Below are 22,327 nucleotides of genomic sequence, written 5' to 3'. Positions count from 1 at the left end.
ATGAATATCTAAGCCAATTTAGGAAAAAAGGATTGAAAACAGGGATTGGTCTATACATCATTTCTATATTAACACGTATTCCAAGGCCATAGTTACAAAAATAGTGTGTTTGGGGGCAATTAAGAAAAAAATACACTAAAGGAATAGAAGAGATATTTTAGAGACAGACTGATACACAGGTGAACATATAATATGATTTAAAGGAGGCAACAAAAATCGATGGCGGAAAGATTGTCAGCTTAGCAAATGGTACCTGGAAATCAGGTGAACTGTATAAAGAAAACTAAAATTTGATCCCCGTACAATTCATAGGTGTCCTCCAAATAGACTGAAAACTAAATGCAAAATACAAAATTGTAAAGTTGATAAAAACAATATAGGAAAATATCTTTTTAAAGTAGACGTAAAGAAAGACTTTTTAAATAAAGCCTAAAAAACACAAACCATGAGACAAAAAATGATTTGGGGCTGGCTTAGAAATAGAGACACTGAAAATATGATTACACATGGCAAAACATAGTCTGATTCCAAAAATCAACTTACAAATTAGTTAAATAAAACTGTATGCTAAGCTGGTAACAGCCCATATCAATTCATCACCTGCAAGTATATGTGTGTGTGTGTGTGTGTATATGTGTGTGTGTGTGTGTGTGTGTGTGTGTGTATTTAAACTGGAGCTGACATGTTAATCTTTCTTTTACTTTGCAACATAATATGTAATACATTATTTTGTCTATGAACAGGAAAGGCCTGCCTACCAAAACTATTTTCCTGGTAGTTTTGTCTTGATCTGATCCTACAATTACTTCAATTGTACCACTCTTGAGGCCAGAAATACACCTACAAATTATTCATTGTATTCTGTGTATTCAAACTAACCATGTAAAGATTTGGGTTGTATATTGGAGATTTTAATGTTCTTTTACCTGAATTAACATAGTAAGTTACACCAAAACTCACTATCTTATTCAATAAGTTAATTGAACTCTGAGTTTTCAACATCAATTTTTTAAAAATTATCTTGTAGCAATAATTTCTATACCTTCAAATTAAAATGTTCATTATTTAAGGAATTTGGAGTTAGGCCACTACAGAGTGAGAAAAACATTGGTATAAGCAACATTTAGAAGCTAAAAGTTTGGGAAATACTTCTTCTGAAACACTGTGCCTTTGATAGTTGCTTTTGTTTTAGCAAGCTCAATTTTATTTTTTATATTGTAGAAACATAAATATTGATAACTAAATTTATTATTCTTGATTACAACCAATTTCAAAGCAAACGCAGAAATAGTTCACCATTCAAGGCCTACAGAAAGCTCAAGAAGCTTCACTCAGTTTCTTATTTCTGTCTATCCCACAGTCCTGTCTAGTTTCTCCCCTCTCCAACACCATTGGCTTTTGACCATTCATTGGTCAGTTCATTACTTTCTCTCTTTTGTGATCACCTTTCCTTTACCAGAACTCAACATATTTGCTGTTAAAACTCCCCCCCTCCAATTTTCAAGAGTGTATACTTTACAAGAATGTTCTAGCCAGTAAAGGTATTGAAGAGTGCTTACCTTCAAAATAGATGCCTGCCTGGATTTCTAGAACCCTGGGTAGGGTCCTGGGGTCAAGAGAGTGGACGAATTCTTCCAGTGATAATGCCATTGCTATGCCTTGGGTAGTTTGTAGACCTGGTGCTCACAGAAACTTGTGGCTTCTGGGTGACACTTGTCTGCAATTACAGCCCCTGCTCACCATTTCTTCCTCAGGCAGGCAGGAATGTCACACTACAGCCAGCGTGGGGTGGAGTAGCTCTATATAGGGAGGACAGTGAGGAGGGAGGGAGGAGGCAGGAGACAAAAAATGTTACAGCTCTTTTTGTTCACATTGTGGCTTCATTTCCTTCTGACATTGAAGTTGAACAGGATGGGGGTGGGGTGAACAGACACTGCCCAAAAAATGAGACGTGCTAAGTAACTCATTCTGTCCGTTGTTAATCCAGGTGCGCATCTACTATGGCAGCAAAACTGAGGTCAGAGTTACTTGTGACTTGCCCACCAACAAAGAACAGGAACATAGGACTAAAGTCTAATCTTAAAAATGGCACCATGTGAATTCATTATCTCTCTAGTTCATTTCTAAAGCTTGGCTTTGTGCCTTATTTGCATACTGTCGGTGCCTTTACATTAAAATTGGTAATAAAAGTGCTTTGTGTCAGCTCTTTTTAGAATTCTGATAGTATACTCTGGAGAGAGTATCGAAACCACTTTTTATTCTTCCACATTAAAAATTTTGCTGAATCTTAAAGGAGGGTAGGGTAGGGATAGAATATGCAAAGTGATACAGTAAGTTAACAAAGTATGTTAAAATGAGTTTTCTAATCTCTACACTATAGTAGAAAGTATTAAAATTACTTGTCAGGAAACCTGAGTTTTCTGGGTTTAGTTCTGCTTTTGATTTACAGGCTAACTTCAGCCTTGTCTTCTCTGATTTTCATTTGTTTTATTTACTAAATGGAAATGAAGTAGAAGAGTCCAATCCATTTTGTAATTTCTTCCAAGTTCACAATTCCACAATTCTGATCTTGTTGAAATTTAGGAGGAGAAATTAGCAGCATCAAAGGAAGCAGGAGAAACCTCATGAACATCGATCTCTTCAAAATCCTGTTCCTCTCTATTTTTTGCATGTAACTGAAACAATATTTAGAATATGTACAATTAAAGGTGGTAGTTCCTAAGTCTCTTTAAGGTAAAGTCAAAGAATATTGGTTGAGGCTGGGTACAGTGGTTCATACCTGTAGTCTCAGCACTTTAGGAGGCTGAGGTAGGAGAATTGCTTGAGCCCAAGAGTTCAAAACCAGCCTGGGCAACATAGCGAGACTTTGTCTCTATGAAAAAATTTAAAAAATTAGCCAGGCATGGTGGCACATGCCTGTAGTCCTAGCTGTGAGGAGGATGAGGAAGGAGGATCACTTGAACCCAGGAGTTTGAGGCTACAGTGAGCTGTAAACATGCCACTATATTCCAGGCTAAATGACAGAGCAAGACCCTATCTCAAAAAAAAAAAAAAAGAATACTGGTTGGTATGTATACACTTGAAAGATGTCAGGAAGCTACACATTCTCTTTAGTAACTAAACTCCAGGCTCTTGTCTATAAACTGTTTTGGCCTTAGGCTGCAGAGAGCATAGCCAGATACAGAGGGTCAGGGGACATCTCAGTTCTACCATGGCCATCATGTAAATGACCTAGAAAGATAAATACTGCCTAGTTTTGATATGGAGCTTATAAAGCTGTTTCAACTCTTCATAATCCTATTTGACATTTTCAATAATCTGTCCAGTTTTATTTCTTTCTTTATAAAAGTAGAATGTACGATTGACCACATCAACAGGCTTACTATCGTTAGATTCAAATTCCTCACTTGCAACCTTTTTGTCCAAAAATTTCCTACCCTTGATCTGTCTGCCTTCCATACCCCTCCCCACAGTTTACAGCCTAGTAGTGTATTTCATGTGGATGAATATATGAAAGAGGCTTCTGTGGACTGCTCCTTAAAAATCATGAATCTGTTAGAATTGATACCACAATAAATTTCATTTGATATCTAATGCAAGCTGGATTTCACTTTTTTTTTTTAATATTCCCAAGTCAAATTTCTATCCTACTAGCCAAACAGCCATTTCGTATCAGCAATCTCTTACAATTACCTAGGCTCCATCTGCTTCTGCTCTCGCAACAGATGACACTCCCTCTGTGATAATCATCTTCTTTGTATTCTCGATCTTAATTAATGACATTACTATTCTCTTAGTTTCCCAATCCGGAAGGCTTAGAATCATGTGAGATGCCATTTTTTTTCTCTACCCGTTAAGTCCATCAGGTCCTATAGATGACAATACTCAGTACCACTCACTCTGTCTTTGCTCTATATCCCCACTGCTACTGCTTTAGACCAGATCGTAATCACTTCTGACACTCAGGCAAAAAAATCCTGATTTGAGCAGCCAAGACAAGGTTGACAAAGAAGAGCAATGAGAAGGTACTTGAAGCATCAGGTAGTAAAATGAATTATTGAAGTTCCGTCATTAGAACAGCACATTATAGGTATAATAATAGATTAATGAGAATTCAAAAAAAAAAAAAAACCAGACTGTATATAATAATTTACTATTTGAAAAAGGTAAAATTCCAACGCAGTGGGGAAGAATGTTTTCTTCAACAAAAGGTTGTTAAATAATTGGGGGAAAATTTTTTCCTAACTTTCCATGCAGCAAAATTAAAGTTAGATAAATTTTAAAATTAAATTTAAATAAAAATAAACCAGAGGGGAAAAATAGGAAAATGGCTGGAAAAGGGTAAGAAAATAACTATTTTTGAGTACTAATTGAAGTCTTCAAGGAAAAAACTAATAATATATTTGAAAACTAACTTATGAAATACTCCTGTAAATAAAAAAGGAGTTTGAACAAAATAGAAAAAAAAGCATATACTTCAAATAAACAACGGTTTAGGTGTGTAAAGGTCACTTATTAGTCAATATGCAAAATAAAAATATTCAAAGACTTCTACTTCTGGCTATGAGCTTGTATCTGACCACGTTTCCTACTAAAGGCACCTGGAAGAGCTGTATACTTTTTTAAAAAGCTGTTTTAAGAAACAAGAGAGCTGTCAGGGTGCAGAACATGAGAGGCCAAGATCCTGTAAAGCAGAGCAGAACCATTAGAGGAACTCCATATTCTGCACTTCTTTTCCCTCAAGGCTTTTATGAGTTAGTAATTGGCACCGAGAGAGTCTGAGAAGCAGAGCAAAAACTGGTGGCTCAGGAGGAGAGAACCTGAGTTGAGTTTTTGGCAGTTTCACACAGCAAAAGAGACCAAAATAAATTGGACTTTGGGACTTAGCAAGTCCTCCAGGCAAAGTCAGAGAAATGTGTTGCTTAGCACCACTTTTCCCCTTAAAAAATTTTTGCCCATTGAAAGCACTACAGGGTTGATTGTGTGAGACACAAACAAGAGCATGATTGGTATGAAGTTGAAGAAGCCAAGGAATGCTTTCAGCAGTCTTGCAGAACTGGGAAGCCAGGGCCAGCCAAGGAGGGAACAGTATAAGTAGGAGAATGCTTATGTTCTCCATTGGGGCTCCTGAAGGCTGCTTCCTAAGAGAAAGGGTTGCCTATAAATAGAACAAGCTTTACAAAAACTGAAGCTTAGACTAAAATTAGCTCAATCCCTCATTGGATTAAAGTGGTCTGCCCCTATTCTCACTGCCAGATAGAAGCAAATGTAAATCCTCCTGTTGAAGAAAAGCAGCCAGAACTTCTATAATATTTAAAAATACAACATCTATAATTAAGTATGAAATGAATAGAAATGCCAAAAGATAGGACAAAGAAAGACAGAGAGAAGGGAGACCACAGAGACAAACTCATGGGGTGATTCTGATATTGGAATTATTAGTCCTGCAATTTAAGATACTTTTGATAAACATGTTCAAAACTAGAAGACAAGAAAGAGAAAAGAACTGCCATCTATAAAAAGTATCAGATGAAAATTCTAGAGTTAAAAAATACAGTAACTGAAATTAAAAATTCAATAATTGGTTTTAACAGCAAAAGGGACATACAGTAAGAGAGGATTGTTGAACTGGAAACGGGAGCATAGGAAAGACCTGCTCTCTCTCTCTCTCTCTTTCTCTCTCTCTCTCTCTCCAGAGAGATATTTCAGCCATAGTGGAAAGATCTTACATGTAAACTGAGTCCCAACATGAGAGGAGAAATAATAGTGGGAGAAGAAATATTTTAAGATATAATTGCTGAAGATCTTCCAAAGCTGAAAAGGCATCAATCCGCAGATTCAAGACCTGCCAACACCACCAAGGAGGATAAATGCAAAAGAAGGCACACTAAGGAACATCATACTAAAAACGTTAAAAAGCCAAAGTCAAAGAGAATATCTTAAATGCACTCTGAAGAAAAGAAATCATCACTTTCAAAGGATCACCAATAAGATGATAGCTGACTTACTAACAAAAACCAATAAGGGTAGAAAACAGTGGAATAGCATCATTAAAATGCTGAAAGAAAACAACTACCAACTCGATATTCTAAATCCAGAGGAGCATGAAAGCAACAGCAAAATAAAGACATTTTCAGACAAACAAAAACTAAGAAAATTCATCACCAGTAAACTCTCACTAAAAGCGATGCTATAAAGGGTGTTCTTCACGCGAAAGTAAAATGATCTCAGATAGAAAGTCAAGACCACAGGAAGGAATGAAGAGGGTGAATATGTCCATGAATTGAATATATTGAGTTCCCAAAACAATAATTAATGGCTTGTGGAGTTCGGATATATTTGCACTATATATAATTCATGCAATATATTGTAAAACATAGCAGTAGTGCAAAAGCAAAACTGATAATGAAGTTAAAATGTTCTAAAGCACTAGACTTCTAGAGAAATTGCAAAAGTACTGTTTAATACCAGAGTTAAATGAATAAAAACACATGTAATTTCTAGGAAAGCCACTAAAATGTAGTAAATGGATGATAAAATTAATCCAAAAAAGACGAGAAAGAAAAGAAAAAGAACCTCAAAATTGCTAGCAGATAGTATGATGGTATACATAAACTCAACTATACTCTTAAAATAATTGAAATGAAATAAATATACAAATAAAAAGTAAATAGTTTAATAGTTCAAGTAATAAACTAATGTTGGCAGATAACATTTAAACACATAAATTTACTTAAAATATACAATTTAATTACAGGTTTATAGAAAGTCTAAAGATGAAAAATGGGAAAATATATACCATAAAACATTAAGTAAAAGAAAGCTCGTGAAACTACATCAATATTAGATAAATTAGATTTAAAGAAAAGGATTATAAAAGATAATAAGGTTATTTGTTTAATAATGAAAAGCTGACCAATTCTTGAAGAAAATTTACAGCTTTAAATAATATAGCTTCAAAATATCTAAAGCAAAATTAACCAAATGAATGGAATCAGAGTAAAAAACAACCTGACAGAAAAAGCAAATATTTAATTCATAAAATTCATACTGTTAATAGTGCAATATTTAGTCACTCATATGTACTACAAACTGTTGTGATCTATCTTGAAATCAATTTGATGTAGCAATTTCACATTTAGATATAATCAGATACACACAAAGATTTATTTATACCATGAACTGAAGCATTTATTACTTTAATGACCAAAAAAAGGAGGAGAAAAGAAAAGAAAATGCATTTCACATTACCCTAATAATTCAAACAGGGAAGTTCCTATTGAAAAAAAAATCTTGTCCTCACACCAGGCTTGCTACAACTTAATGCACCTTCTTAAAATTTCTGCTAAAGAATAGAGATGGACTTGACTATCAAATGATGATTAAGTTATGGTTAGCATCATTAGTGCCAATGATTTCTATCCCAAGAGAAGTATTGTTGAAAGTATTGCTCAAAGCAAACTTTACATAAGATACCAATTCCTTTGCTAAATTATCTATAGCTGCTTTCCTAAAAAGTAAGCAGAACTGGCTGAATGTCAAAAAAAAAAAAAAAAAAAAAAGAAATCACAAGCAGAGAAATAAACTTCAACAGTAGAGGCTTAAAACTGTATTATAATATCTGAGTGTAATGTAATATTTCTCTGAGTAAAGAATAAACCCTTATCTCCAAGTAGATAGTATCAGAAAAAAAAAAGAAAAAGAAAGAAGAAGAAACGTTAGAGGTTATTCTAACGGGTATCTAAATCACTCATTCTCTGAAACTTTCTTTTCATTGTTTATTTCTAAAGAAGAAAAAAATAGGCTTATAGGAATCATTCCTGTGATTTTGGATTAACCAAAATGTGCCATTTATTGGTTCATCATTGAAAGGTTTACAGCATTTCTACCTACAGAATAAACTTGTTCTGGGCAAACATACAATATCATTAGGGCATTAGGCTCGGCTTTGTTTTTGCATGAGCAACATTTTGGGGAGATCCTGCTGTTGTGTGACACCTGGCAGCTCAAGATTTGTATCTCATAAATTCAAGTGTAATGGAAGAGACTACTTTCTCCTAGTCATACTGGGAAAAGTCCCAGGATAAGCTCTGATTGATCCAACTTGGCTCACAGGTATATGTCTCAGCCAATCATCATGACTAGAAAATGAAATACACTAATTTGCCATAATTTCAGGTTCATAGGCTCTACTTTGGATTTTATTAGGCAGTTATCTCAGCTAAATCACAAAAAGAGTTGGAAGAGGAAATATCTCAAAGAAAATAAGTGAGCTAATTACCCCAAAGAGAAGGAAAGGGTGTGTGATTAACGAAATCATAGTACACCCACCATCAATGTTCCCAATGCCATAAATGGCTTCCATTTGAAATACCTTGATCACTATTCTCTTCTGTCTCCAACCATCTGTACATTCTTCTTTTTTTTTGACATGGAATCTTGCTCTGGTGCCACATCCAGCTAATTTTTTTATATTTTTAGTAAAGACAGGGTTTCATTCTTAATTTATAAGAATGAATATGAATGATTTTCATAACCTTGAAAAAAATAAAATCCTACAATAACACAACAGTTTGTTTTGTCAAAATGCAACAGCCTATGAGTGTGTTCATTCATCACCACCTGGTTTTCAAAGAAGCTCCTGCCTCCCAGCACTTTTAGTTTCCTTTTGAATGAAACTCAATATAGGATTCATGTTTCTTCCCATGTCAGTTTATTTTTCTGATCATCCTTTTGTCTAAATTAATGTTTAATTGTTCTTTCAGTAAACCACTGAACTCTTCCTCTACACTTGTCATTATACAAGGCCCTGAGAATATAAATAAGCCCTTAGAGGCATTACATTTTAGCCGACCATGCCCACAAGTTAAGAATCACAATCCAATGTATACTGTTCAGGAACTTCAAGAATTAGGAAGCAGTCTCCCCAGGAAGAGTGTTCCTCAGATGAATCTTAAAGGGTAAAAAGCAGTCAGGTAGATGAGCCTGCTCACCATGAGAAGACTTTACTCAAATGAGTGGATCTGTGTATTTTTTACACTAGGTTCTGCCTATTGCTTGGTGCCACGGAACAGGAGCACAGGTTGAAATATCTTGCAAAGTGCAATGTGAATGTTGGTGTTACCGTATGAATTCTGCCCTGACATTTTCCCTTGCTGTAGGACTCAACCTTTCCTCAGAACCATGAAATAAAAAATGAATCCCTTATATTCATAAGAGATTTTCTAGTTTTTCTCTTTAAATGGTGGAGGTCCTGTGATATAACTCTAACATTTTCCTCTGACTTTTATACAGCATTTGTGAAAAACTTAACTGCAATATGCCTGTAGTAAGGGTATGCCCACTTTAACAGCTCTTTTCTCTCTTTTTTTTTTTTTTTTCAAGTTTGTTATCTCTTATAACCGAGAGAAACTTAAAGATGTCATTTGCGTTTTGATGTGATAACATTTTAGAACCTCACAGAAACAATTCAGTCCTGCATTATTAAAAATAGAGTTTAAAATATTTAAAATAGTTATCTATTATAAATTAAGCACTGATAAGTTGCCAAATGTTTACAAAAAAATCAAGTTTTCCTTTTAGATTTCAGATCTAAAAATTAAATAATATATTAAGTATATATTATAAAAATAAAATATTAAAATATACATTAAATACAAATTATCTAGTTTAGTAAATTCAACTTAGGATATGTATTTCTTTAATCATTTAGTTTATTGGGCAACAGACCATTTGCTTAACCTGACAAATGTATACATGAAACTGTGAGTTATAAATAACTTTTTTTCACCTGGTGCCACTAGACTGAGTCAGGGAAGTTACTAGGTGATATGGTTTGATTCTGTGTCCCCACCTAAATCTCACCTTGAACTGTAATAATACCCACATATCAAAGGTGGGACCAGGTAGAGACAGTTGAATCATGGGGGCAGTTTCATCATGCTGTTCTCGTGATAGTGAGTGAGTTCTCACGAGATCTGATGGTTTTATAAGGGGCTTCCCCCTTCACTTGGCACTCATTCTCCTTCCTGCTGCCATGTGAAGAAAGACATGTTTGCTTTGCCTTCCACCATGATTGTAAGTTTCCCAAGGCTTCCTCAGTCCTGCAGAACTGTGAGTCAATTAAACCTCTTTCCTTTATAAATTACCCAGTCTTGGGTATCCTTATAGTGGCATGAGAGCAGACTAATGCACTAGGTAATCAAAGCTTTGTAATATTAATGACATATTTAACTGTCCCAGTCAAATGGATTATGGGGAAAAGTTACAGAGATGACAACAAAAACAAACACACAAACATTAAACAACAACTACACACACAAGGGAGAATGGTGATGGATGCAGGTTGGTCAGGATTCTTATTTCCAAGGTGTTTTAAAAACCTGAAGAATCTACTTTGTTCACTTGATAGGTCAGCAATACATGGTTGAGGACATTTTGTTTCTCAAAAGTTCTCCTCTTTTACAAACTAAGATAAAGATACACAATTTGCCTAAGATAATTTTCAAAGTTGGAAAAGTCATAGATCCAGTAACAGAAAAATCTGAGCAGGGACTATTACACTTACCCACAAAATTTAATATCTTGAGAAACTCTCAGTAAAAAAACAAAAACAAAAAAACTCAAAGGTATTGGAAAGGTAACAACAGAAGAGATTTATAGATTCACTTTATAGAAAAATAATAGCTTTAGCTTTCATTACTTTCTAGTGCATCTAATTTCCTTTTTTAAATATATAAACTAGCTAAGACTAAATTAAGTAAAAGGCTTGTTATAGATAATGATTTTTTTATAAAGAATTATAGTCATAGTTCTGACTACCTTCTCAGTGTCTCTGTTTTCCAATTAAACTCTGAGAGCCTTGCAATAAGCCTCATCATTTTGTAAGCTCATTGTCTTAGAAGATGTATTTATTTCATTCTTAGGAATTACATATTTATCCTCAAGAATTTGTTATTAGGGAAGAAAATTCTTGCTATAAACAGTTACAATCTTATTACGTAGGTATTGTTTTCTGATAGCACATATTCAAAAGTAATTGAATATTTTTATCCATTCCCACAATGTTATTTGCAGAATAAAGCTGTCTGAATAGAGCAAGGAATTGGAGAATCTGTTTCTACTATCACCATGCCTTAGGGAAGATAATTAGATGACTGTACATTTGAAATGGAGTTTATAAAATACAGCAACCATAATTTTTTAAGATAATTATTTAATTTGAGAATAGGTTATAGAATCATAAAAAAGTTGTAGAGATAGTACAGAGATTTCCTGTATACCCATACAAACAACTGTCGCCTTTGTTTTAACACTTTAGATTATGATGATGCATTTGTCACAACATAGAAGCCAACATTGAGATATTATTATTAGCTAAACTTCATACTTCACTAAAATTTTATTAGTTTTTTGCTAATGTCATTTTTCCTTTTTAGGATCCCATTCAGTATATCCCATTGCCTTTGGCCATTATGTCTCCCTAGGCTCTTGGGAGCTGTGGCAGTTTCTCAAACATTCCTTGTTTCTGATGACCTTCACAATTTGAGGGATACTGGTCAGGCATTTTGTAGAATGTGCCTCAATTTCAGTTTGTCTGATGTTTTTCTCATGGTTCACCTTGGGTTATGGGTTTGGGGAGGAAGACCACAGAGGTAAATTACAGTTCTCATTCTGTCATATCAAAGTTATAGACTCTCAACATAATTTATTACTGATAATGTTAACGTTATCTGACTAAGTTAGTGTTTACCAAGTTTCTCCACAGTGTTTTTACCTTTCCCCTCTTTTCACACTGTTCTCCATGAAAGCAAGTCATTAAGTGTAGCCTACACTTAAAGGGTAGGAGCTTACACTGTAGCTCCTTGAGGGAGGAATATCTACATAAATAATTTGGAGAATTTTACAGGAGATTTTTCTGTCTTCTCCTTCATTTATGTATTTATTTAATCATGATTTTATTTATATCAGCATGGGTTCATGGATATATATTTTATACTTTAAGTTATAATCTAACACAACTTTTAAAACTTATTTTGTGCTCAAATTGTTTCAGCTTTGATCACTGTATACACATATAAAATATTTCTACATGTCTTCGTCTGTATTTGTATAAAAATGTAAACATAAGTTCACACTGATATTGCCTACTCTTATCCAATACTTCATGGTTCATTCTAGCCTTCCTCCTTTGCTTATTTCTATCCTTCCACTCCAGTTGTGGGGTTTGGGAACCTCTGCCTACATTTCAAAGGATGTATGGAAATGCCTGGATGTTCAGGCAGAAGTTAACCGTGGAGGCAGAAGCCTTATGGAGAACCTTTGCTAGGGCAATGTAGAAGGCAAATGTGGGGTCGGAGCCCCCACACAGAGTTCCCACTGGGGCACTGCCTAGTGGAATTATAAGAAGGGGGCCATCGTCCTTCAGACCCCAGAATGGTAGATCCACCGATAGCTTGCACCACACACCTGGAAAAGCCACAGACACTCAATGGTAGCTGGTGAAAGCAGCCAGAAGATGGGCAGTACCCTGCAAAGCCAAGGGGCAGAGCTACCCAAAGCTATAGGAACCCACCTCTTGCGTCAGCATGACCTGGATGTGAGACATGGTGTCAAAGGAAATCATTTTGGAACTTTAAGGTTTAATGACTGCCTTATTGGATTTCAGACTTGCATGAGGTCTGTAACCCCTTTGTTTTGGCCAATTTCTCCCATTTAAAATAGGTGTATTTACCCAATGTTTCTACTCCCATTGTTTCTAGGAAGTAACTAAATTGCTTTAGATTTTACAGGCTCATAAGTGGAGGGAACTTGTCTTGTTTCAGATGAGGCTGAAATTGCCATTGCAAAATTGTAACTGAGACAGTGAAAGAGATTTCACCAACTCTATCTTGCTTCTAACCTCCAAGCTGTCATTGTTCATTCCTGGGAATAGGCTGAGTTAACTTTGGGAGGAACTTTTGGAAGTCAATCTGCATCTTACTCAAGTTCTGAGTCACATACATAGGCTGAGATAATTGAAGAGCTGTGTAAGTTACCTTGTTATTTCCAAGCTTCCATATTATCTTAGACCCAGGGATGCCTTGTATCCAGAATTGGTCTGAGAAGTGCCACCAGAAACCCAAACCTGTCTTTGAGAATTCTCAAACCTCTTAATCTGGAATATGACCTACTTCTATGGCCTAACTTAAATTATTAATACACATAATACACAACTGAAAAAAGTTTTAATGTGTTAAGCAAATATAAGAGGAAAATCTATAATCTTCCTGTAAATATGACAGATTTTATATACCTGTTTGTATTTTATAATAGTGCCTGTAGGCCAAATGCTGTTTGTTTTGCCGTACAAAGTCCAACTGCTTTAATGTTGAAGTTAAAACCTCCAGATCTTAGTCTGAATTCCAATGCTTCTATCATGAATCTTCTTGTCTAAGCAAAGTGGATGACTTGCTCTTCCAGATCTGTATCCCTAATGCAGTGAGAAAAGATTGTTATTAATTACTTTTCTCAGGGGTCTGACTAGGATATTTTTCCATGCCTGAATGATATCAGTGGCCAAGTGAATGTAACGCTCTGCTGGCCAGATTAGGTCACAGGACCATTATGACATTGGACATGAAATGCTTAGACACAGAGCGGCGCATCAAGTAATTCCTCATAAAAGGGGAAATAGATACTGGATGGAAAAAAAAAGTCTCTTATACTCATCGTTTAAGTTCTAGTTCCTTTACCTACATGAAGCCTTTTCTAATCTTTATTTTCAAAATTCTCTCTTCTTTTTCAGAGTTTCCATTTGCTGAATGTTTATTATGTGTCCATTTGCACGCTTTATCCTCAGTTCCTGAATTCTACATTTAGGTGAAGGAGATTTGGGTCTACTTCGGTTGGATGCACTCAATAGCTCCAAATACCTTCACCAGCACTATGCTAACAAATGTGGGGGGTTTTTTTGTTTTTTTTTAAACAACAACAACAACAACAACAACAAAAAAAAACAACAAATGAATGGCCTTCACATATTTGTTGTATTTAATTGAATAATGTGAAACCAAACCAGGTTAAATTCTACCTACATTCTTACCTTCTCCTCCCCAAGATGACAGAATAGAATCATGACCAGACCTGGACACAGGCCAGTGCTAGAGTGTTTGTCTCACTGAGAGATTTCTCTGTTGAAGTAAACTGTAAATTCAGGCTTTTAATCACCACAGCATTATTTAATCTGTATTTGAAGTAAATATCGACCTCATAAATAAGCTGAATATTTTTCTCCTGTGTAACATTTTATAGTTCATGCATTAGAATTCAATCACAAGTACTGTATTTCAGAATACCAGTATTGATTGGTAATGATGATCAAGGACTGTGTGTTTGCTAGAACTTAATCGGAAGAAAATATTGCTCCTAAACTCCTTAGCAAACAGCGCATAAAATGGTGGAGGCCAAGTCTTATACAGGTTGAAAATTTATCTGATATGCTTGGGACAAAAAGTGTTTCAGATTCTTTTCAGATTTGGGAATATTTCCATATACATAATAAAATATCTTGGGGATGGGGTCCAAGTTTAAAAACAAAGTTTATTTGTGTTTTATAGACACCTTACACATATAACCTGAATGTAATTTTATACAATATTTTTATTTTTATTATTTATTTATTTATTTATTTATTTTTTTGAGACGGAGTCTGGCTCTGTCGCCCAGGCTGGAGTGCAGTGGCCGGATCTCAGCTCACTGCAAGCTCCGCCTCCCGGGTTCACGCCATTCTCCCGCCTCAGCCTCCCGAGTAGCTGGGACCACAGGCGCCCGCCACCTCGCCCGGCTAATTTTTTGTATTTTTTAGTAGAGACGGGGTTTCACCGTGTTAGCCAGCATGGTCTCGATCTCCTGACCTCGTGATCCGCCTGTCTCGGCCTCCCAAAGTGCTGGGATTACAGGCTTGAGCCACCGCGCCCGGCCTACAATATTTTTAATAATTTTGTGCATGAAACAAAGTTTTGACTGAGTTTTGACTGCAGCATGAGGCTAGACGTGTAATTTTCCACTGTTTTATCATGTTGATGCTCAAAAAGTTTCAGATTTTGGAGCATTTTGGATTTTTGGATTTCCAGATCAGAAATGCTCAACCTGTATAGCTCTCCTGGAAAGGCATGTCTATGAAGATACTAAGAAAAACATAGATTTTTTTTCTTGCCACTTTGTAAATTCCTAAGGGATGAATTCATTATGAAACATAGTCATGTGTCACTTAACGAAGAGATATGTTCTGAGAAATGCAGCCTCAGGTAATTTCATTGTTGTGTGAATCACAGAGTGTGCTTACACAAACCTAGGTGTGTACTTTTACTACACACCTAGGCCATCAGGTACAGCCTATTGCTCCTAGGCTACAAACCTGTATAGTGCGTTACTGTCTGAATGCTGTAGGCAACTGTAACACAGTGGTATTTGTGTGTCTAGACATATCAAAACATAGAAAAAAGCACAGTATAAACATGGTATTATAATCTTAAGGGACTACCATCACATATGTAGTCCGTTGTTGACCAAAACATTAATATAAGGAATGAAAGGAACTTTCAAATGTATGTAAATTCCATTTGCCTCCTTTGTTCCCACTTTATAGTAAAGTTACATACTTTTCTACAGTAGAGCCAGGAGGTAACTATATAATCTTCATAAAGTTCTCTTTTGTTTGAAACAAAGTAATATTACAGATAAAGTGCCAAGTAAAATATTTTATGTGTACATGCTATGGTTATCACAAGAGTAATCGAATAGAAACACACTTTGACCTGATTTTACATATTACTAGTGAATCTGAAAAGCTGCTAATTATTGATATTGAACCTTTTTTAGAATCAAGTTTATATAATTTTAATCTTATACAGACTGAGGTCCCATTGTAACTGTTCTTCATTGATGACCCTTTTTGTCCTATTTTTAGTAAATTTACTTTTAAAAGAACCACAGAAAACACTTTTGAAGCTTTTACTGGGGTGTGGAAGGAGGTTTATCATACTTCCCCTTTGGAAAAAAACAAAATTGAAAACAGATATAAAAGCAAAACGATTACAGTATAGTATCATTTTGTTGTTGTTTGTTTGTTTGGGTACAACTACGCTAAAGGACATACATGTAATCATGGGCTAAAGACCATATGTGTAATCATGGGCTAAAATTGGAGCTTCCAACCACTATCCCCTAAGTCTGTGGCTTGGTATGGACAGCAGAAAGAGATGAAGTTCCAGATTCTACACTTAGGAACATTCACAGACTTCACAGGCCTTTTTTGGGCCTATTGCTATTGGGCCCTGATTTGGTCATGCTTACTAGGTAAAGGCAGGGCAAATAAAGATGATGGGCTCTATACTCTGCTTGGGGCAGGAGGGAGTTAGGGGTGGGGAGAGAGAGGGTCAGAGAGAAAGAGAGGAGAGAGAGAGAGAAAAAGAGAGAGAGAGAGAGAGAGAGAGACTTGAGCTACACATAAACCTTTATAGCAATTGTGCCAGAAAAGAAACTTCTCAGGTAGAAGCACACGAGAAAACAGAATGAGCAGCTGGGTGCAGTGGCTCATGCCTGTAATCCCAGCCCTTTGGGAGGCCAAGGTGGGTGGATTACCTGAGGTCAGGAGTTCACGACCAGCCTGGCCAACATGGTGAAACCCCATCTCTACTAAAAATACAAAAACTAGCCGGGCGTGGTGGCACATGCCTGTAATCCCAGCTACTCAGGAGGCTGAGGCAGGAGAATTGTTTGAACCTAGGAGGCAGAGGTTGCAGTGAGCTGAGATTGTGCCACTGCACTCCAGCCTGGGTGACAGAGCAATACACCATCTCAAAAGTAATAATAAAAGAAAAAAGAATGAGCAAATTTGGTTTTTCCCCTTAAAACTAGATGTCAGAACTTTCTATTTTTTGGGTAATGCAAGTCTACCCAAAGTTATACAATTAGCCCTATATTTGTTTAACTAAAAATATGATTTTATGTTATGAAATCTAGAGAGTTAGAAAAAATTTAATTTTTTTATATTATAATTAAATACCTCTATAAAAATTAAACCTAGAGAATGAGTTAGAAATAATTATGTAGATATGTATATATATGCATATATACACATATATATTTATAATAAAATACTTATATTGAAAACAATTATGGTTATATTACAATAAAAAATCACTGCCTACCCAGTCCCCACCACTGTCCTCCATCAAACCCCAATTTCTGTTTGTGGTTCCTCGTGTCATGGCAGAGAGGCAACTGGAATTCTGCCTGGGATAAGGTGAAGACGATTAATGGTACCTTCCTATCTCAACCTCTGTTCACTGCAGTGGTTGATACAGAGGTCCTTCCGCCTGGCTTAAGAGGGGTGTGATCAAAGCTAGAACTGTATCCTCTCTGTGGGAAACTTAAATATTGAGTACAGTAAGACAAAGAGAGTAAGAAAAATGAAATGGATAGAATTTATTCATTTCAGTGGCTGACAATGATCAGACAAAATAGTGAATTACTGCTTGCTGTGCTGTTAGATTCTAAATTTCATACTTCCACATTCTGGCAGAGCCAGTGAACTCTCTAATATCCATAAAATAAATTTCCTTTTGCTTAAGCCAGAGTCGGTTTCCGTTGCTCGCAGCCAAGGACCTCAAATAATGTACTACCGGGGAATTATTTCTTATTGCTTTGAGTCATAGGACAAGCTATTAGGCTGGTTCAAAAGTTATTGTAGTTTTTAAAACACATTAACAGTAATGGCAAAACCGCAATTACTTTTGCACCAACCTAATAGAAACTATTATATTAATGGACAGTACACTTAGGCTCACGTCCACTGAGAAGCATCAGAAACCTCAAGACAAGGACTAGAATCAAAGAGTTTGCTTCTGCAAAAGCATTGATGTTAAAATTCAGTATATAGGGTCTAGAAAAAGAGAATGGAGAAAAACAAACCAAAAAAGTTTTTAAGAGTTGTATTTCCACAGAAAACTAACCTTGACAAAGTACTAGATTTTCAGTTGCTAAGGTCTTCCCAAGTCTCACAAACTATAAGAGAAAGATTATAAAATGGGTTGGTCTTCAACACTATCTGAGATGTAGGTGGAAGTCAAAGAGAGCAGAATGGAGTCAGTCCCCCAGTTACATTTTGGGTCTGTAGGCAGGCAATAAGTGCTTCTAGTACCAACTTCTATATCAGTTAGGATCCTTTGGTTGCAAGCAACATAAACCAACAATAATTAAAGAAATATGGGGAATTTATTGGAAGAATAAGATATACAGAATTGATAGGATGCTGAAAACAGGACAGGAACCAGGGCAGTAGAATCTGGAATGTGTGAGTACTGAACCTAGTCTTCCACATTAACCCCAAAATCAGCAGTGAGAAGTGCTTCCCTGTGTCAAAGTTTCTCTTTATGACCTTTGTTTTAGGTACTTTTAATCTATCTGCCCAGCTCCTAGTCTATGAGAATTCTCCTTCTCTTGGAGTAATCAGCAGGGATGTCCCTTTCAGCCACATTTATATCATCTGATCACTTTCAAGACCATGGTTAGTTGAATAGAGACCAACACCTGAAACAAGCTGGGCCAATCACATTCTCTTTCCCAGGAATTTAGAATTTGAACTAAAAGATATACTGGAAATCATCAATTGTGTCATTAAAGATAAAACTAGCCACAAATTCCTGCTTCTGAGGAAGCTGCTACTTTCCCTGACTTCCTCATTCTAAGAGTCTAGTGGTTCAGCATTTCCTTGGATTCCATGAGATATTATAATAGGTTTCTAATGCATTTCTCCTTTCTACTACTTACATTTGCATGTGTCAGCTTATTTCACTCTTACTTGAGAGACCCCTAATCAATACACTAGTGAAAGTCCTCATTGCAAGGATAAGTATTGATTTTTGAGAATCATGTACAATTAAAGTAAATTTGGAAGCCATTTTTCTTTAGGTATATTCTTGGATAGGTCCTAATCCCAGCATAGAGAGTGGCCCGTTAATAACTAAACACTGAAGGCTCCAAGGCACAGACTTGCAACATTAAAAATAAACAAACCCAGGTATAACGCATGCCTGCAATTAGCATTCTAATCCTAAAGAAAGATAATTTAAGGATTATCAACTTGACCCTGCCGGTAACTAATATTTTTCAGAGAAATTTTCTTCTAGACTAGGTCTTTACAACTGACCATTTAAAGCAAGAAAACCCTGAGAGTATATACATAATTAGTGATAACCGTGGCCCATAAAATCTTATGCAAGAGGTATTATCCCACAAAGAGCTGTACCTTTGATCAGAGAGGCTGAAGTTAATGATCATTATCTGCGTAAGAGCATTGGAGCATCCCAGGTGTTTTCCTCCTCTCCTGTAGAAAATAAGGAATCCAGGAAGAGCCTCTCACCCCCACCCACCAGCCAAAGAGACTGATGTAAATATAAGTCTCGTAAATGTAAGTATAAACCTTGAGTCTGCAGAACACTTTATTTGTGAACCTGTTGTGTCTACAAAGTGGGTGGAGCTTCTAAATTTTGATGTGGTTAAACCCATATTGTACCAGATTCAGTATTTCCTGCTGTGCTAGCTGGAAATAACAGCAACCAATTCCAGTTAGATTAACCGAAAGATTAAAATTATTACAAAGAGCTTCTGCACAGCAAAAGAAACTATCATCAGAGTAAACAGGCAACCTACAGAATGGGAGAAAATTTTGGCAATCTACTCATCAGACAAAGGGCTAATGTCCAGAACCTACAAAGAACTCAAACAAATTTACAAGAAAAAAACAAACAACCCCATCAAAAAGTGGGCAAAGGATGTGAACAGGCACTTCTCAAAATAAGACATTCATACAGCCAACAAACACATGAAAAAATGCTCATCATCACTGGCCATCAGAGAAATGCAAATCAAAACCACAATGAGATACCATCTCACACCAGTTAGAATGGCAATCATTAAAAAGTCAGGAAACAACAGGTGCTGGAGAGGATGTGGAGAAATAGGAACACTTTTACACTGTTGGTGGGATTGTAAACTAGTTCAACCATTATGGAAAACAGTATGGCGATTCCTCAAGGATCTAGAACTAGAAGTACCATATGACCCAGTCATCCCATTACTGGGTATATACCCAAAGGATTATAAATCATGCTGCTATAAAGACACATGCACACGTATGTTTATTGCGGCACTATTCACAATAGCAAAGACTTGGAATCAACCCAAATGTCCATCAGTGACAGACTGGATTAAGAAAATGTGGCACATATGCACCATGGAACACTATGCAGCCATAAAAAAGGATGAGTTTGTGTCCTTTGTAGGGACATGGATGCAGCTGGAAACCATCATTCTTAGCAAACTGTCGCAAGAACAGAAAACCAAACACCGCATGTTCTCACTCATAGGTGGGAACTGAACAATGAGATCACTTGGATTCGGGAAGGGGAACATCACACACCGGGGCCTATCACGGGGAGGGGGGAGGGGGGAGGGATTGCATTAGGAGTTATACCTGATGTAAATGACGAGTTGATGGGTGCTGACGAGTTGATGAGTGCAGCACACCAACATGGCACAAGTATACATATGTAACAAACCTGCATATTATGCATATGTACCCTAGAACTTAAAGTATAATAATAATTTAAAAAAAGATTATCAGACAATTAAAAAAAAAGAGTTCAGAATAGGTTAAAGGCAAGTATGCTGTTGTGGATCAGGTAAAAACTGGAACCACAAATTGAAAGCCTTCTGGAACTTGAAGTATGCTGTCTCCATCTTTCTTTTTTGTTTTCTCTGTGTGTCATGAAAGAGCCTAAGTAGCTCACCCACGTTCACTTAACTAGCTTGTAATAGAGCTGAAACTGAAATCCAAACCTTTGGACTTTAGTGTTGAGCAATTTCTACTTTCCTTTACTCTCCACCTTGGGGGGCAACTATATAAAATCAGCTATGCAAATCTAACTCCTTCCATGTTTTACTAAATGGTAAATTGCTCCAAATAAATAGGTACTAAATAAGGTTGATGAGTAGCTGCACGAAAGCTCACCAATTCCATTATCCCTCCTATCTGCTTGTTTTACAACATGATATGTTGTAGTAGGTAGAGTCCTAGACGATGAAGCCATATAGTCCCAGCTCTGCACCTCACTAGGCAGAGCTTCAGCAAGTCATTTAAACTCTCCAAGTCAGAATATTGTGCTAAGATAAATAAAGCAGGCACAGAAAAGCAAATACTGCATGATCTCATTCATATGTGGAATCTAGAAAAGTTGCTTTCAGAATTAGAGGGTAGAAGATGCTTCCCAGAGTTATGGGTGGCTAAAAGGCAGCAGGGATGGGGTTGGTCAAAAGATATATAATTACAGTTAAGTAGGAGGAATATTTTAAAATGTGTCCAGAATAGGCAAATTTATAGAGGTAAGAAGTAGATAAGTGATTGCCTGGGGTGAGTGTGTAGGATGGGGTAGGGAGAAGAGGATAGATGGGGAGGGAGGGATCACTACTAATGGTTATGGTGTTTCTTTTTCCTGTGATGAAAATGTTCTCAAATTGATCATGGTGATGCTTGCACAGCTCTGCGAACCTAAGAAGAATCATTGATTATACACTTTAGATGGATGAATTGTGTGATACATTAATTATGTCTCAATAAAGCTGTTTTTCAAAAGAATAAAACAATACTAATAAATTCTCCAAGTCTTGGCTTTCTCATCTTTAAAAAAAAAAAAGATAGTAATTGTTTGTCCCCCAGGGGAGATGCAATTTACGAATGAAAATTTACAAATGCTTGTGAATGCTGTGAGAGTTAAATGAGATAGCATACATCCAAAGTGCACCAGTCCATGGTAAACCTTTGCAGGGTAGTAGCTATCAGTATCACTATTCTCATGTCAGTCCTCTAAACAACTCTGCCATCCCATCTCCAGTTCAAAACACATACACTACAGCTTTGAGGATTCTCAAAGCAGGGATCTTTATATTGATAAAAACAATCTTTTAGTGTTTTTGTGGAGGACGAGGTGAGGTAAACAGACAAATTGACATTCATTTTGCCTTAATCCAAGTGTCAAAGTCTGGCTTCCCAAAGAGAACGGCCAGTATTCTAGGGGCAGCTGTCAAATCTTCCCAATTTACACAGATGCAACAGCACCTGCTGAATTAACCTATGGCATTTACCAAAGCCAACCCCTGCCAAAAACAAATCTCTCTCCTCCTGGTATACTGAATAAGAGACAGGGATGCATTAAACATTTACGAAGACACTTCAAGAGAGTCTCAGGTAACAAGAACTGTTCTGAGATTGATTTGCCACGCTTTG

General features: G+C 36.3%; 1 protein-coding gene across 8 annotated transcripts in view; it reads right to left on the bottom strand.

The window, feature by feature from the left end:
* Positions 1-19,490, bottom strand: part of THEMIS (thymocyte selection associated) — a 240,832-nt gene extending 221,342 nt beyond the window's left edge. For 3 of the 8 annotated variants that reach the window (XR_002521777.2, XR_002521778.2, XM_021937898.2), the window contains exon 1: positions 1,560-1,943. Coding sequence is in view for 6 of the 8 variants with exons in the window: in XM_021937898.2 (XP_021793590.1) it covers positions 1,560-1,650 (91 nt within the window). In the remaining 2 variants the exon portion in view is untranslated. Of the gene's footprint in view, positions 1-1,559; positions 1,944-13,294; positions 13,472-19,291 lie in introns of those variants that run through there. The other 5 variants (XM_009206132.4, XM_009206133.4, XM_021937900.2 and 2 more) reach the window with 5 other exon arrangements.
* Positions 19,491-22,327: the final 2,837 nt, after the last annotated feature.

Source organism: Papio anubis, chromosome 6 (assembly GCF_008728515.1).
Source record: "Papio anubis isolate 15944 chromosome 6, Panubis1.0, whole genome shotgun sequence".
NCBI classification, from domain to species: Eukaryota; Metazoa; Chordata; class Mammalia; order Primates; family Cercopithecidae; genus Papio; species Papio anubis.
This window is presented reverse-complemented; position numbering and strand designations above follow the sequence as displayed.